Consider the following 14,615-nt stretch of genomic DNA (forward strand, 5'->3'; position numbering starts at 1 on the left):
CTGTGAATTGAGGGTACTGGGCATCTCAGAGGTGATTGTCTTTGGTCCTAGAAAGTATGTTTCAGGGTTGAGAATTTGTGGTTCTTTCATCCACAGTCTTGTTCTGTTCATTGTTCTTTCCAACCCGCTAGGACCTAGACCAGATCCGTTCGGGTGGGACACTGATAGAAGGTCTGTTTCATAGAAAGTAGGGGTTGAGGGTTAGGTCTCCATTAATGTGCGGCCTCTGTCTCCTGTGCTAGGTGAGCCCCACGTGTGACCCACAGGGATCCAGGCGACCTCTCTGCCATGACACCCAGCCAAGGACAGGGGGAATAAAGTGGGACTCCTTCCCCATGTCCGTCCCATGCTCAGCTCCCCAATGGCCCGGGTGAGGTAAGAACTGGGGCCAGGTGTCCCTTTTGAAGAGTTTCTTAGCATGGGAGGGATGTAGGCAGCAAGCTGCTGGCTTGTTCAAGCTTCTACAGCAGGAGTACGTGGACCTGGATAATCCACTCCTGGTGGGTTTTTTTGGTTTGGTTTTGTTTTGTTTTGTTTTGTTTTTGCAGCAAAGTGAACCTCTTAAGACTTCTGGTTGGGGCCTTAGGCATGTAGAGCAGAGCACTCATGTAGCAAGTATAAAGCACTGGGTTGGATTTCCAAGATTAAAAACAAAACAACAACAACAAAACCTCTGGTTGGGATCTGTCCATGTGTCTCTCATTCCCTTAGGTCACAAAGGTCTGGGTGGTGTCCTCTCCATATTAAGGCAGAAACCTGTCTCTTGTGACATGTCATCTGATTACCAGTATCCTGAAGGGAAAAGCTAGCAAGCTCTCTTACCTCTGCTTTGGCCTGTGGGAAGAAAACGCAGCATTTTGCTGGTTTTAGTTTTGGAGTGCTGGGAATTGAATCTGGCTCCTCATCAAGTATCTACTCTACCACTGAGCTACGTGCTCAGCCCTACCATTGTTTGGTTGTTGTTTGTTTGCTTTGTTTTGTTTTGTTTTTCTCAGTGAAGAAATACAGTATGCACCTTTACTCCTGGCACTTGGGAAGCAGAGACAAGAGGGTCTCTGTGAGTTCTAGTGTTTGGTCATTAAGTGTGTTTCATGACCATAATGTAGCAACAGTTCACTTGAAGAGAACATCAGAAATACTAATTTCCGGTGACTATTGGGACGGAGGCGAGGGAGGAAAGAGAATGTGGTTGGAGTAGAAAGGGTGTGGTGAAAAATGAGGAAAACAGAAAGGAACGAGAAGGTATCTGGGACACCCAAGTGTCAGTGTTTGCTGTCACCCAGCTGAGGCAGCCACTCCTAGCACCCTGCTACACCCATGGTGCTTTTCCAGCCCAAGACCTGTCCATATCACTCCATGGGTCAAAATCCTGTGTGCTTGTCAGGGGCCAGATTGAATGTTAACCTCTGAGAAGCTTGTCATTCCCCAGCTGAGGAATCCTTAACTCATCCTAACCTGCATTAATGTTTATCCTGAGTGTGTTTGGCTATGGATTACGAGAGAATCCCCTCAGGGCGTGTCTGCGTCACGCAACCTCTTGGACAGAGGACGTGTCACAGTGCAGTGTTCCGCTCAGAGCAGGGCTACCTGGCGGGGTTGCTGGTGAGCTGCTCATCCCTTGTCTTTTCCTAGGGCGGATAGGCTGCTCTGACACCATGGGGAGCTGCTGTAGCTGCCTGGACAGAGACAGCGTACCACACAACCACCCTACCAAGTTCAAGGTACCCAGAGCTTCTTGAGTTTAGGTCTCCAGTACCTCTAGGGAAGGAAAATGACAGGCTGTGGTTGTGGGCTCATCAAGGCTCCTTATGCTTGCTCTTGGCCTCTGAGGTGCTGTATGTGGAAAACAACCCTTGTTTTTTATTTTCAGTTGTTCTTTTCTTTTCCTCTCTCTTACTATCAAGAATAGTGTATTTAAAATAGAGCATACGTAGGACATAGGGAGTTCTGAGTTGGTGTCTCATGAACCTAAGCTCCCTCCATCCCATAGGTGGCGCCTTCTCCTCTCACTGGGGTTTGTCTGGGCCACTGTTTCTCAGGCCCGACTGGAGAGGGAGCCCTCAGCAAGCTGGCACAGTTGGGGGTTGGAGGGTAGCTGGACTCGTTCTGCCTTGGGCCTATTATCAAGTCTTTAGATTTTGAATTAACAGTTAAACCCTTCCATGTTGTTATCTGGCCTTTGGCTGTTGAGCCCCAGGAAGTCCTCGGAGGTCAGCAGTTGACCTCTTTCTTGTCTGTACAAACGACAGAGCTGAGGCTCATAGCAGAGACTTTCTTAGAGAATGGTCATGACCCATGGCACTGCTCTGTGTGACCCAAGGGACCCTTTGGCATTCAGTAGTACCTTTGGTACAGCTAGGAGCAACTGAGTCTCCTGGCTGTAGCTCTACACGACACTGTGGCCAGGGTCCCTGGGTTCTCTCTTGATTTGTGTCCCCTCTCCCTACAGGTGACAAATGTGGATGACGAAGGGGTGGAGCTGGGCTCAGGGGTGATGGAGCTGACACAGAGTGAGCTGGTGCTGCACCTGCACCAGCGGGAGGCTGTCCGCTGGCCCTACCTCTGCCTGCGGCGCTATGGCTACGACTCCAACCTCTTCTCCTTCGAGAGTGGCCGCCGCTGTCAGACAGGCCAGGGTGAGTACGAGCCCCGCCCCTAGGACAGCACATGAGTTTGTTACAGATTTGAAGAGCGGCCCTTAATATCCTACCATGAGACATCAGACTTGGTAGTGTTCATTGCCCAGAGCAGGGATGGGTCTTAGCCCCAGGCCCCCAGCGTGTTAGTTGAGAATCAAGTGGACCCGGACCAATCTCTTCCACTCCCTAGTCCCCGCGGTTCTTCCTGGATGTCTGTGTGGGAGCACTTGTTGCACAGTCTATGGAAGGAGCCAGTGCTCCCAGGCCAGAGTCTACCTAGCAGAGCAAACAACTCTTCCCACTGTTGCCATGGTTTCAGGGTCCTTATTGCTCCTGAAGGGGGACAAGAACCTCTGAGCTGCTAGGTCATACGCCCTGGGCCCCATGCATAGGAGAAGACTGGCCACTCCGAGCGGAGCGGCTTGGGTAGAGATTTGGGGAAGCAGGAGCTTGGGTCTCTCATATACAGATTAACCCTCAAAAGCCTGACCTTTGTCCACCATCACCTGTGGGCAGTGGAGTGTACCGCTTCCCCGTGTGCCCTCTGCAACCAGAAGTCAGGGGCTGGCAGGTTGCTCATGAGGTTCAGGTTAGGACATGAGGTCTGGGCTTGCCTGTTAGGTCCAGATGTGCTCAGCACAGGAAGTTCTTCTTGGGATTGTGCTTCGGACAGACAGAGGTGGAGGAGGTTGGTATCTCTAAGACAGCAGCGAAGCAATGAGTGTCCCCAGCTGATTGCTGAAGGGCCTTTTCTTCCATGCACCTCTTCCCTCAAGCATCACACGTAAGCAGAGGCATGAGGCGGAGGCAGCTTTGCTCCTCTGAGGTTGACGTGCACTTGGCCCCTGGGAGGGTTGTCTAAGCTCCCAGTTCAGGGATCCTCCCGAGACTAGGCTTTTTCTGAACCCACCTCCTCCCTTCCTCCCTTCCTCTCTTCCTTCTCCTCTTCCTCCTCCTCCTCTCCCCCACCCCACCTACTTTGAGATGGTCTCGTTCTATGTGTTCCTGACTGGCCTCAAACTCACGGTGATTCTCCTCTCCTCCCAAGTACCAGATTGCAGCAGTGCATCACCAGTTCTGCCCTTCTTGTCTTTTCCAGCTTTTACATGTCCTGCCACAAGAGCTTTTTTTCTACCCCCATCTTTCTCGTTCTGTAGCTGTAAACTTCAGTTACCTTACACTAGGACTAATGGGTAACTGTACATCATTGTCCACATCCCAGTTTAATTGTACTTATTGTTGTGTGGGTGTGGTACTGGGGGTTAAACCCAGGGCTTTGTCCACTCTAGGAAAATATTTTACCACAGATTCCCCCGACCCCAGACACACACCGTGGTTTTTCAAGACATGATTTTCATCGGTAGCTCAGGCTAGCCTTGAACTTGGTGACTAACTATGGGTGTGTGGCACCATACCTGGTAATGTGTCTTTGGTGTGGATGTGTGTACAAGGTATCCCCAGAGCTTCCCCTGAATCCCACATTCCAGCCCCAGGCTGGCATCTTCAGAGCCACTGAGTTCCAGATGTTCAGGCCAGTCCTGCCACTTTGAGGACAGACTGGATTCCAAAGGGCTTAGAGGCTGACTACACGCAGGAGCCACAGGACTGCCTTGCTGTGTCTCTCTTCATCTCTGTCCAGCTTTTCTCTGTGCATCAGAACCCAAGCTCTGTGAGGGACCATGAGCAGAGACAGGAGGCCTTTGCTCTCTGGCAAGCCTTTGGACTGGATATTCTGTGAATGATCTGGGAGTAGGTCAGACTCATCCATCTGTCCTTAAAAAGCCATTGTGTAGAATTGACTACACCCTGGATGAAGTTTTGTTTTTTTCTTTTGTTTTTTTCTTTTTTTCTTTTTTTTGGTCTGAGGAACAAGAGTAATAGATATAGGAAGATGGAGGCAATTATCCATGGTTTTCCCCTCACCCCAGAAAGCACATATACTTATGACAACAGCTGTACCTCAGAATATGGCTGTAGTGCCAGGACTTGCTATGATAGTTGTAGGTAGTGTAGGGTTCCAGGTGCCTTGAGCTCTCCCCTTTACCCCCGCCACCTCCAGTGTCTCTTGGATTCTGGAATGCCTCTGGGAAGAATGCTCCAGAAAGGAGAGGCATGCCTGCCCTCTGCCAGTATGGGACTGGAGTTCAGGGACATTTCCAGGGGTGGGAGGAACCTCACTGCTTCTTCACCTTCTCCAGGGATCTTCGCTTTCAAGTGCTCACGGGCTGAGGAGATCTTCAACCTGTTACAGGACCTCATGCAGTGCAACAGTATCAACGTGATGGAGGAGCCAGTCATCATCACGAGGAACAGCCACCCCCCAGAGCTCGACCTCCCTCGGGGGCCCCCACAGCCTGCCAGTGAGTAGACCCCCCACTCGAGGCACTCATCAAGCTGGCAGGGGGGGACGGCTGGGCTGAGCCAGCCTTCCTGGACGTCCACCCGTCATCAGAAGCATTCCTGAGGACGGATCAGTCCTGAGCAGGGCGGGCTGGGTGACTCAAGCCGGAGCTGCAGAGTCCTGGGCCGTAGGTCTACTAATGGTTGGGGAGCAGACAGGAAGACATTGGGTTGCCATAGAAACGGCAGTCTGGAGCTTTTTGCTTCCTTCCGTCTACTGGGCTGGGTCACATACAGCATACACCTCTCCTGGCTCGCTGGTGCAGCCATCTCTGGCCATGCCTATGAGGAGGTTCCCACTGTGTGCGCTTGAAGGGTCACTGAGTCGGACTACATAGCTGCTTATTGCTCTGCGTTCCCTGCCCAGCTCTGTGAGAGACAGAAGGGGTAAAAACTGCCCCTGTGTCTGTGGAGTTTCCTTGGTGCTCCCTGGCAGAGCTTGACTGGGGTCATGGAATGGTCTAGGGTGACAGGTGTGCCTTCAGTGTGTAAGTAAGTTTGTGATAGGGTTGAAGGTTGGGTCAGCCTCAGGATGTCATCAAAAGGCAGGGCAAGGTGTGGATGCAGAGGGAAAAGCGAATGGGGCTGCTAGTTCAGTGTGGTTAGTTATAATAGGGGCCTTGAGAGTGTCTTGCCTGCCATTAGAGGAGTTGCAGGGCACCCGCGAATGTGTGCATGTGATTGCAAATGATACCCTTCACCTTGGCTGTTTCCCTGGACCCACCTCTAGGCTACACCGTCTCCAGCTTCTCCAATGGCTTCCCTGGCTGCCCTGGAGAGGGCCCACGGTTCTCTGCTCCCCGCCGACCCTCCACAAGCAGCCTGCGACACGCCTCGCTTGGGGAAGAGTCCACCCATACCCTCATTGCCTCCGATGAGCAGGTATACACGTGGTGGGCCACGCTCTGGGTGGCATGGGACCTAGGAAAGCTGGTGAGAAGGGGGCAAAATTCAGCAGGGCCCCTCCCCACCCCAAGAAGGGTGGCGGCGGGTTGAGAGGTGTGGAGGAAGCAGAAGAAACTCTTCACCTCTTTTTCTGTCGTCTTTCTGTCCCTCTGCACTCCCCTTGAAACCACTTGTTTCCCTTGACGTCTTTGCCCCCTTTGCCCCTGCAGTCCCACACCTATGTCAACACACCAACCGGCGAAGAGGACCACCGCAGGAGTCGCCACTGCCTGCAGCCACTGCCTGAGGGGGCACCCTTCCCACCACAGACACGGGGTTCCAACCAGCAGGACCCACAGGTGTTCTTGCAGCCAGGGCAGGTCAAGTTTGTTTTGGGCCCTACCCCTGCTCACCGACAGGTGAAGAAGTGCCAGAGCCTCTGCCCCAGCATGCACGACCCTCCCCACCACAACAACAACAACGAGGGCCCTTCAGAGTGCCTGGCCCAGCCCAAATGCACCTATGAGAATGTCAGCGGGGGCCTGCGCCAAGGGGCTGGCTGGAGACTGAGCCCGGAGGAGCCAGGGTGGAGCGGCCTGGCTCACCGGCGGGCGGCCCTGCTGCACTATGAGAACCTGCCCCCGCTTCCCCCTGTATGGGAAAGCCAAGTCCAGCCGCTGGGCAGGGAGGCCGGGGATGACGGGGACTCTAGGGATGGGCTCACGCCATCCTCAAATGGCTTCCCTGATGGTGAGGAGGATGAAACCCCACTACAGAAACCCACCAGCACCCGGGCCTCCGCCCGTAGCCACAGCAGCTTCCCCGTCCCATTGACCCGCCGCCGCCGAGGCTCTCCCAGGGTCTTCAACTTTGATTTCCGCCGGCCGGGCCCTGAGCCCCCACGGCAGCTCAACTACATCCAGGTGGAGCTCAAGGGATGGGGCACAGGCCGTTCCAAGGGGCCCCAGAATCCCTCAGTGTCTGGAGCTCCCGGGCCCACCCCGCACCCAGCTCGCAGCTCAGACTCCTATGCCGTGATTGACCTCAAGAAAACCGTGGCCATGTCCAACCTGCAGAGGGCTCTGCCCCGAGATGACGGCACTGTGAGGAAGACGCGGCACAACAGCACCGACCTGCCTCTGTAGCCCTGGATCTCCGCCTGCCTGCCTACAGCAGGGAGACCTCCTCCTCACCCACCAGCCCAGCTTTGCAGAGGACACTGGGAGGGACCAGCTGTTCCCCTGCATTGCTGGAGTCCCCAACTGAGTGTCCAGTTCCCCAAGCTGGGGAGAGGAGAGGGTGAACCGGAGAGGAGGGAGCCATGGTGTAAACTGTGAAGGGTTCCCCAGGTTGCATTTCGCACCCTTCCTAATGTCCATTTGTCTAGTCTGTCAGCTGTCTGTGTGTGTATGTGTTTTCTTTTTTCCGATTATTTGCCTTTTTTTTTTTTTTTTGGTTGGAGTTTTGAAACATTTTGTACCTGTTGGTTTTATTTATCAGTTTATTTTTCTATTTATTGTTTTAAATGTAACTTAACATATTTATTATTAATATAATTATTTTTAAATTCTGGCTCAGTGAGTGCTAACTTGTATGCAGTATTCCCTGGCAGCGTCTGGCATGACAGAGATAGGGGCTTCATTCGAGGTCAATCCAAAGTGGTTGGAAGTCTGTGGTCATTTCTTTTTTAAAACTTCAAAGTTGCCAGGGGTGGACGGTCTTTTGCTTCTGCTGACCTGGGAGCTCAGATGCAGAAAGAGCCCAGAAGGCGAGGTGCCCTGCAAAGTGACGTTCGCCTCACAGGCTGCAGTGGACCGGAAATGGGAGGACGCTGCCTCACAAGACTGTGAAGCCCCTGCAGGCAAGCCCTGGGGGCTTAATGTACTGGCCTAAAGGTAGACCACAGGCTGTCCTCAGCAACCGCAGCCAGCTCGCCTAGGCCAGAACCTTCACACAAGATTTTGCTATAATCCCACAACCAGCTAAAGGAAAACCATGCATGTCTGACTAGCTTTCCAACTCATCATTTAGGGCTTTCCTAGACAACTGCCCAGGACAGAGCACCCAGGGGCCTCCCCTTACCTCAAGCCCGGCAGGCCCAGCAGGCCTCCTGCCCAGGCCCCATCTACACTCGGGCCACTTGGTGCCCTCTTGTGGCAGGGACCCCAGTCTCCCTCTCAGTGCCCTTTGTGCCTCCTCTCCTTTTGATCTAAGGGACCCTTCGAGCCTCTGGGGCTTGAGTGAAGATGAGAGCCAGGTTGCCAAGACATAGCCAGGCCTTTTCTCTGGGCACTTGGCGCGTGCCAGCTCCCCGTCTTGTGCAGGGAACGTGTGCCTCTCCATCAAGGCGACAGCCCAAGATGGGGCTCACCAGTTTCTCGCTGCCACGGTCTGGCCTCATCTCCCGGGCCTCTTCCGAGTGGAGATTAGACTGAGAGTATCCTCCCGACCGTGATGTCACCTACACTTTCTAAAATGGACAAAGGGGACTAGGGGGGGCTTCTCAAGTGGAGCCCAGCAGGATAGAAGATGACGGCTGCCTTACCCAGGAACTGCTGGCAGCAGACCGACCCTTCTGCCTGTTGACCTCTGAGCCAGGGGATGACCCTCTGCTGAACAGGCTCACTTCAGCACTGTGGCAGGTGCTACTGGCTCCTACGGCTTCCTGAGGCAGTCCGGTGCTGTCCCCAGGTCTTCCAGTGCATACCCCCGTTCCTTGTGGCCTCCAGCCAAGAGGGCTTATGTCTGCACACAGGAAGGCCAAGCAAGGTTGGGGGCCCTGGGGCAGAGGCAGGTGTGACTATGCCAAGATCAGAGCTTAGGACCCTAGCCATATTTCAACAGTTACAGGCCCATGCTGGCTGGCTGGCTCTCTCCTCTCTCCTCCCCTGTCTCTCTCTTTCTCACCCTCTTTTTCTCTCTCTCTCTACCCTTGTGGGAATGGATGTGTACTAAGCGGAACTGCACCTAGTCCTCCAGACTCCTTCATGCTAAGGACAGACGTTGCCAAGGGGCTGGACAGAGGGTTGCTATTGTCGAGAGGCCAGATTCTGTCCCTGGCTCCCCAACTCTCTGCACGGTAGAGCATCGGTTCACTCTGAACCTGGAAGACATGGAGCCAATGCGACAAGTAGCCAGTCAGATGATGAACAGGATTCTGAAAGTAGGCAGATTTCAAGCATGGCGCATGCGTGTTTAGTGCCAGCACTTTGGAGGTAGATGCAAATGGATCTCTAAACTCTGAGTTTACTGCATAGCAAATTCCAGCCCAGCTACGACTATAGAGTAAGATCCGGTCTCAAAACCAAAAAGCTCAGCTGTTCCTGAGGACAGCAATGAGCAGTTGTCCCTACTCTTGAGGCCCCCCCCCCAATTTCAGGTTTTCTCCATTCTTTTATAGACACTTATTCTCTTGGTCCCAAAGGCTGCTCTGATTCCCTGGGTCCCCCCAGAACAAGTCACTATTGCATTAGTAAGAAAGCCTGAAACACAGGCCCCAAGAATTGGATCCCAGCCCAATGGGCCCCTCAGCCTTCCCCTTGCCCCTCTGCCTCTGACTCACATCAACTATAGGAATTTTCCTATCCCAGAGAGAGGGTAGAGTGTGAGTGGACAGCTTTCCTACAGGAAGGGATGGATGGGAGGGTGGGCGCAGTGCCCGGGAGGGTAACAGCTGCTCTTGTGTTGGGACCTGTCCCACATAAGGCAGGGCTGCGGGCTTAGATAGAATCAGCCATGTTGTCCAGAGATCATTAGCCAACATTAGTGGCTGAGAAACTCCCATTTCTTCTTTAGAAGCAGGCACTGCTGGACCCCTGGGCTTCCCTCAGGAAAGGACAGGATCCAGCATCCTGTCTGTGAGTGACATTTCAGGTCAGACCGGAGAGGCCCTCCCCAAACCCACCCCTGTGTAATAACAAGGCCTCACCAAATATACACACAGCGGCTTTCCACAGAGGCAGAGGCCATTTATCTCTGTCAGGCCTCACTGGGCAGGTTTTGTTATCACCCTGGCCAGGAGGAAACAGCAGCAGGTGAAGAGACTCACCTCAGGCTAGGAGTTAATTAATGGCTTGTACTGGGGCTGGATGCCAGTCGTGTGTCCTTCCCACCCTATCCCACCCCTGCTCTGGGCCAGGCCTGACCTGACTGCCCGCTGCTCCCCCTGCCCAAATGGCTCTATTCTCAGTAGAACCACATTCCAGTGCCCCCACTTGGAAGTCCTTTGGAATGCCAGGATCTTGCCTTAACGACCCAGTGACCCTGCTCCTCCCAAGCCTATCCAACACCCACAGGTCCGCCCTGTTCCTAACACTCTTGTACATCCTCAGAGGCAGCTCCTTCTGTCCATGGGAGGGGCTGGGGCAGGTGTGTGGGAGGCTTGACCTCACCTGCCCTGCTTTCTCCTCCTCGTGGGTGGGAGGACCTCAGGTCAGGTCAGGTCAGGTTAAAGGATCATGAAAGCTGGGTGCTCCGACCGGCACCTTAATGTGAAACCCTACCCAGAGCTGAAGGAGGTCACCATAAAGGCTGCTGGACCTCCAGAAAAGCCATGGCGGTCTGCAGTGGAGAAGAGCTGGGCCAGGGCTCTGGACTATCCCAGCCCAGGGGTATTTGTTACTGAGAGATGGCTTGGCGGTTACACATCCTGGTCATGCAGCAAAGCCAAGTTCAGTTCCCAACATCCCTGTTGGTCAGCTTACACATGCCTCCGACTACAGCTCCAGGGGATCCGGCACCTTCTTCCCCACCTCTGTGGACACAGGTGCACATACCCTGGACGTTCAAGTACATACATAAAAGCAAATCTTTTTACTCTTTTGTTCTTATTTTATGTGCGCTGGGTTTTGCCCGAATGTGTAACTGTGTGAGGGTGTCAGATCTTGGAGTTAGAGGCAGTTGTGAGCTGCCATGTGGGTGATGGGAATTGAACCCAGGTCCTCTGGAAGAGCAGTCAGTGCTCCTGACCACTGAGCCATTTCTCCAGCCCCATAAAAGTGAATCTTAAGAAATGGATTAATCGTCACAACTAGAGGGAATCACAGCACGTATGTGTCCTCCATGGTCCCTTCACCAGTCTGTTATTCAGTCTGTTCAAGCCCTTCAGGATGACAGGATCACCAGCTCAGAATCCTCTCTCCTCTCCACCCAGCCTGCACATGACCAAGGGTGCTGATCCCTGAGACTTGGTGGCACCATCTGGCCATTTGTCATCTGTTTCTTCATCTGTCACGTAGGGATAATAACAGTCCCTCCCTCCAGGAATGACTGCAAGAGTCAAATAAGAAAATGTCCTCCCAATGTGAACCGTGCAACTGGTTCACAGTCAGGTGCTCAGTAAATGCTTAATGACTGGTGTTATTCACGTCTGCATTTGATTCTTCCCAGCATCCCTCTGAACTCTTACCTGAGCCATGGCCAAGAGCAGCACCCGGGCCTGGCCTTCACTTGACGTCCATCCAGGCATTGTCCTATTCTAGACACTGTAATTCCACTAACACAGACTGTAAATGTTCATTTCGTTTGTTACTGCTTCTTGGGAGCTCAACCCTGGCCTGGAACTGCCACATCTTTTTCTACATAAACACCTGCCACATACCTTGTCTCCAGCCCCCTCCCCCAGCATGGGAGTTTTTGGCAAATCAAACTCTGAATGGTTCACGCACCCAGGTGTATTCCCTCTCAGCTCTGAGCATGCCCGGGGATTGAGTGGCACCAGTTCTTGCTGTGGGCATGGAGCTGACAGGACACTAGGGATTTCAGAAAAGGGCTGGGGAGAGGTTCTCCTCAGGGGTTGGCTCAGGAGAGCTGGGCTTCAGCACCCCACTCCCTTGGCTTATTGCTTTTTATTGCTGAGTTCAGCAGGAAAGCACCCTGGTCACTGAGGCATCTCCTCTGTCTCTTGTCTTGTTGTTTGGGTAGACCCCTCTCTGGGCCCCATTTCTCTAGGATAGACTGTGCTGGCAGAAGCACCTCCTGGAGAGGACTCAGGAAGTCGAGGGGTCAAGAGCATCCCTCCTGTGTCATAGGGGGCGTGTTATTCCTGTGATCTCTGGGTTTTGAACAGCGCAGGGCGTGGAACTCCCACTGGACCTGTGACCTAGGTGGCTGCGACTTCCCTGTCCCCTTCTTCAATTCTGTCCCGTTAGCTGGGAGCTGTGGCCCCTTGGGGGACTGGGCGAAGACCCTTCCTGTTGCTTCCTTCCACCTGCCGCTCTTCAACCTGTCCTGGTTTCCCTCCAGGTAGGTAGTCCCAGAAAGATGGAGGCACAGAGATTTTAGTTCTAAAGTCTCCCAGCTCCCTGGGGGAAAGAATGTGATCTCTGAAAATGCTGGTTTCCTCTGGATTGTGTGCACCAGGCTGGGGCAGACCGGCAGTGCTAGGAGCAGCGGAGGCTCTGGCTGGAGCACAGCAGCCCAAAGAGTGGGGGTGGGGAAGAGGTACCAAGGTGTTCCTGGAGCTTCCTTGTCTCCCTTTGCCTAGGAACAGATCAACACATTGATACATTGGGGGGGGGGGGCGGTGAGGCCCAGTTTACACAGGAACAGTGGCCTTGATTTCCCAAGTAAACATTGGCCGTCCAGGATACAAAATCTGGATTGTGTGAGCTGAGCCCTAACGAAGTGTCAAGCTCCCAAAAGCTTTTGTCTAGGTGGAGAAGCAGAGCTTTAGAAGGACAAGAATATGGGCTATGTGCTCATGTCTGATAGCTATGGGACCTCAGGTGTACCCCGAGACTGCTCTGATCTGTTTCTTCAAGCCTTACGGGGAACGATTAGTACCTAGAACGCTGCTATGAGTAAAACGAGGAAATGCACACAGGGACAGAGGAGATGGCTGAGTGGGCGAACACACTGGCTATATCAACATGAGGACCCCTAGCTATAATCCCAGTGCCAGGGAGGCAGGCATGGGGGGTCTGGAGTTTGCCGGCCAGTCATTGGAGCTGCATCAGTGAGCTCCAAGTTCAGAGAGAGACCCTGGACATTGACATGGACAAAAAAAAAAAAAAAAAATTAAAATTAAGGAAGTCACCTATGAGGCAAAAAGCTCACACATGTGTAACTCCCCTCACACATATGTGCATGTACTTATGCACACACACGCACACACAGAACACACACATAAATTCCCAGAGGTTACTTGACACACAGCATGAGCTTAACCTTGTTGTGGTTTCCTAGCAACAGCCAGCTGATACGGGGACGTTCCTGAAGGAGGTGGACGCTGATCTTGTAGATTTGGGGAAGGAGAGAAGGGTGTGGGTGGGCTGAAGGGTCATGGTGGGGGGTGGCCGAGCCTGGACTGTCCAGAGCAAAGAAGGAGGTGGGGAGGGGCTGAGAAGAATAGCTTGAGGTGGAGGAGGAAAGTGGAGGTGACTTCCCTCTCCGGTCTATGGAGTAGTGATCTGTCCCTGAAAATGGCCTGAGGCAGCCAGGCTGTGTGTGGTGAGGAGGCTTGGGGTTCGGGCTGTCTGAGTCCTCCTCCGTCCCTCATTCCAACAAACTATTTATGAAGCATCTACCTGCTAGTATGTCAGGCACTATGCTGGGGACCCTGCCGTGATGGGGACTAATGACACCTCGTCCTCACAGTCCTGCATTCCACCGTGGAGGATGGCCTCTGGGAGGTTAGATTGGAACAGAGATGTGAGTGACAAGGCACAGGCTGCTGCGGGATATCTGAAGGAAGTTCCAAGCAGAGGGAATTTCAAGTGCAAAGGCCCTGGGGTAAGAATTCGTGGAAGAGCCAAAGAAGGGCCAAGAAAGACAGAAAGGTGTTGCAGGAAGGCATGGGCTGTGTTTGAGACAGGACAGAAACAGGACACGAGGGCCTTGAAGGCCAGGGCCGGGTGCACTTTATCTGAGAGCGATAGGACGCTTTCGGAGGGTCCTGAGCAGATGTTGTAACAGAGCGGATCCTGCTGCTGGGTGGACAACAGGGGCCGAGGAGGGGCTGGAGAGGAGGCAGAAAGTGGGAGATGTTGTGGACTGAACGTGAACATCTGTGGCCCTCCATTCCCTGTATTGACACCCTACCCTCCATTGGGATGGCACGAGGAGAAGGGGCCTCCAAGAGGTGTTAGTCACCAGGGTGGCGCCCTCGTGAATGGGTTAGTGCCCTTCAAAGACTCGGTGCAGTCTGCCACGAAAGGGTGCCAATCTACAGACCTGGAAGTAGCCCCCCGGGGTCAGATCTACCGACTCCCCAACCTCCAGATTTGAGATGCAGTCTGGCTGTAAACCTAATGGGACCCTGACGGTAGATGCCCAGCCATTGCTATGGGGAAGAGGATGCGGGTAGAGGAAAGGAAAAGTTGTGGAGAGCTTGGGATGGGGACAAGGGCTCACTTCCTGAAGTGGGAGAGGAGGGACTGATCCCAGCAAGAGGCCCAAAGCACAAACCCTTGACAGTGTGACCATCCCCGGGGCAGGGGCTGCAGAGCAGGTCCTCTGCAGACCTGACTTCTAGGAGCTGAGCAGGCCACCCCTTCCCTGTCCTGGAGGCCAGACTTACCTCTGTCGGGGCTCTACAGCAGCAGCCTACACCTCCAGCCCGACCTCTGCTCTCAGAGGGTGACCTGGGACTTTAGAGACTGGGGTAGCAATGCTATGGGTGTGACCGCAATAGCATCCACAGCAGCACAGTGGGCCCTGAGAGAGCCTCATGAGCCTCAGGATCTCAGCTTC

The 14,615-nt window shown here is 53.6% G+C and overlaps 1 protein-coding gene across 4 annotated transcripts in view; it reads left to right on the forward strand.

The window, feature by feature from the left end:
• Frs3 (fibroblast growth factor receptor substrate 3) overlaps nt 1-7,455 on the forward strand; it is a 59,161-nt gene extending 51,706 nt beyond the window's left edge. For all 4 annotated transcript variants that reach the window (XM_055613447.1, XM_055613437.1, XM_055613455.1 and 1 more), the window contains exons 2-7: nt 243-375; nt 1,633-1,721; nt 2,450-2,636; nt 4,838-4,999; nt 5,770-5,921; nt 6,155-7,455. In XM_055613447.1, the coding sequence (XP_055469422.1) occupies nt 1,656-1,721; nt 2,450-2,636; nt 4,838-4,999; nt 5,770-5,921; nt 6,155-7,069 (1,482 nt within the window). In that variant the 5' untranslated portion in view covers nt 243-375; nt 1,633-1,655 and the 3' untranslated portion in view covers nt 7,070-7,455. The remainder of the gene's footprint in view (nt 1-242; nt 376-1,632; nt 1,722-2,449; nt 2,637-4,837; nt 5,000-5,769; nt 5,922-6,154) is intronic.
• Nucleotides 7,456-14,615: the final 7,160 nt, after the last annotated feature.

This window comes from Psammomys obesus, unplaced genomic scaffold (assembly GCF_907164565.1).
Source record: "Psammomys obesus unplaced genomic scaffold, mPsaObe1.curated_primary_1811, whole genome shotgun sequence".
Taxonomy (NCBI): Eukaryota; Metazoa; Chordata; class Mammalia; order Rodentia; family Muridae; genus Psammomys; species Psammomys obesus.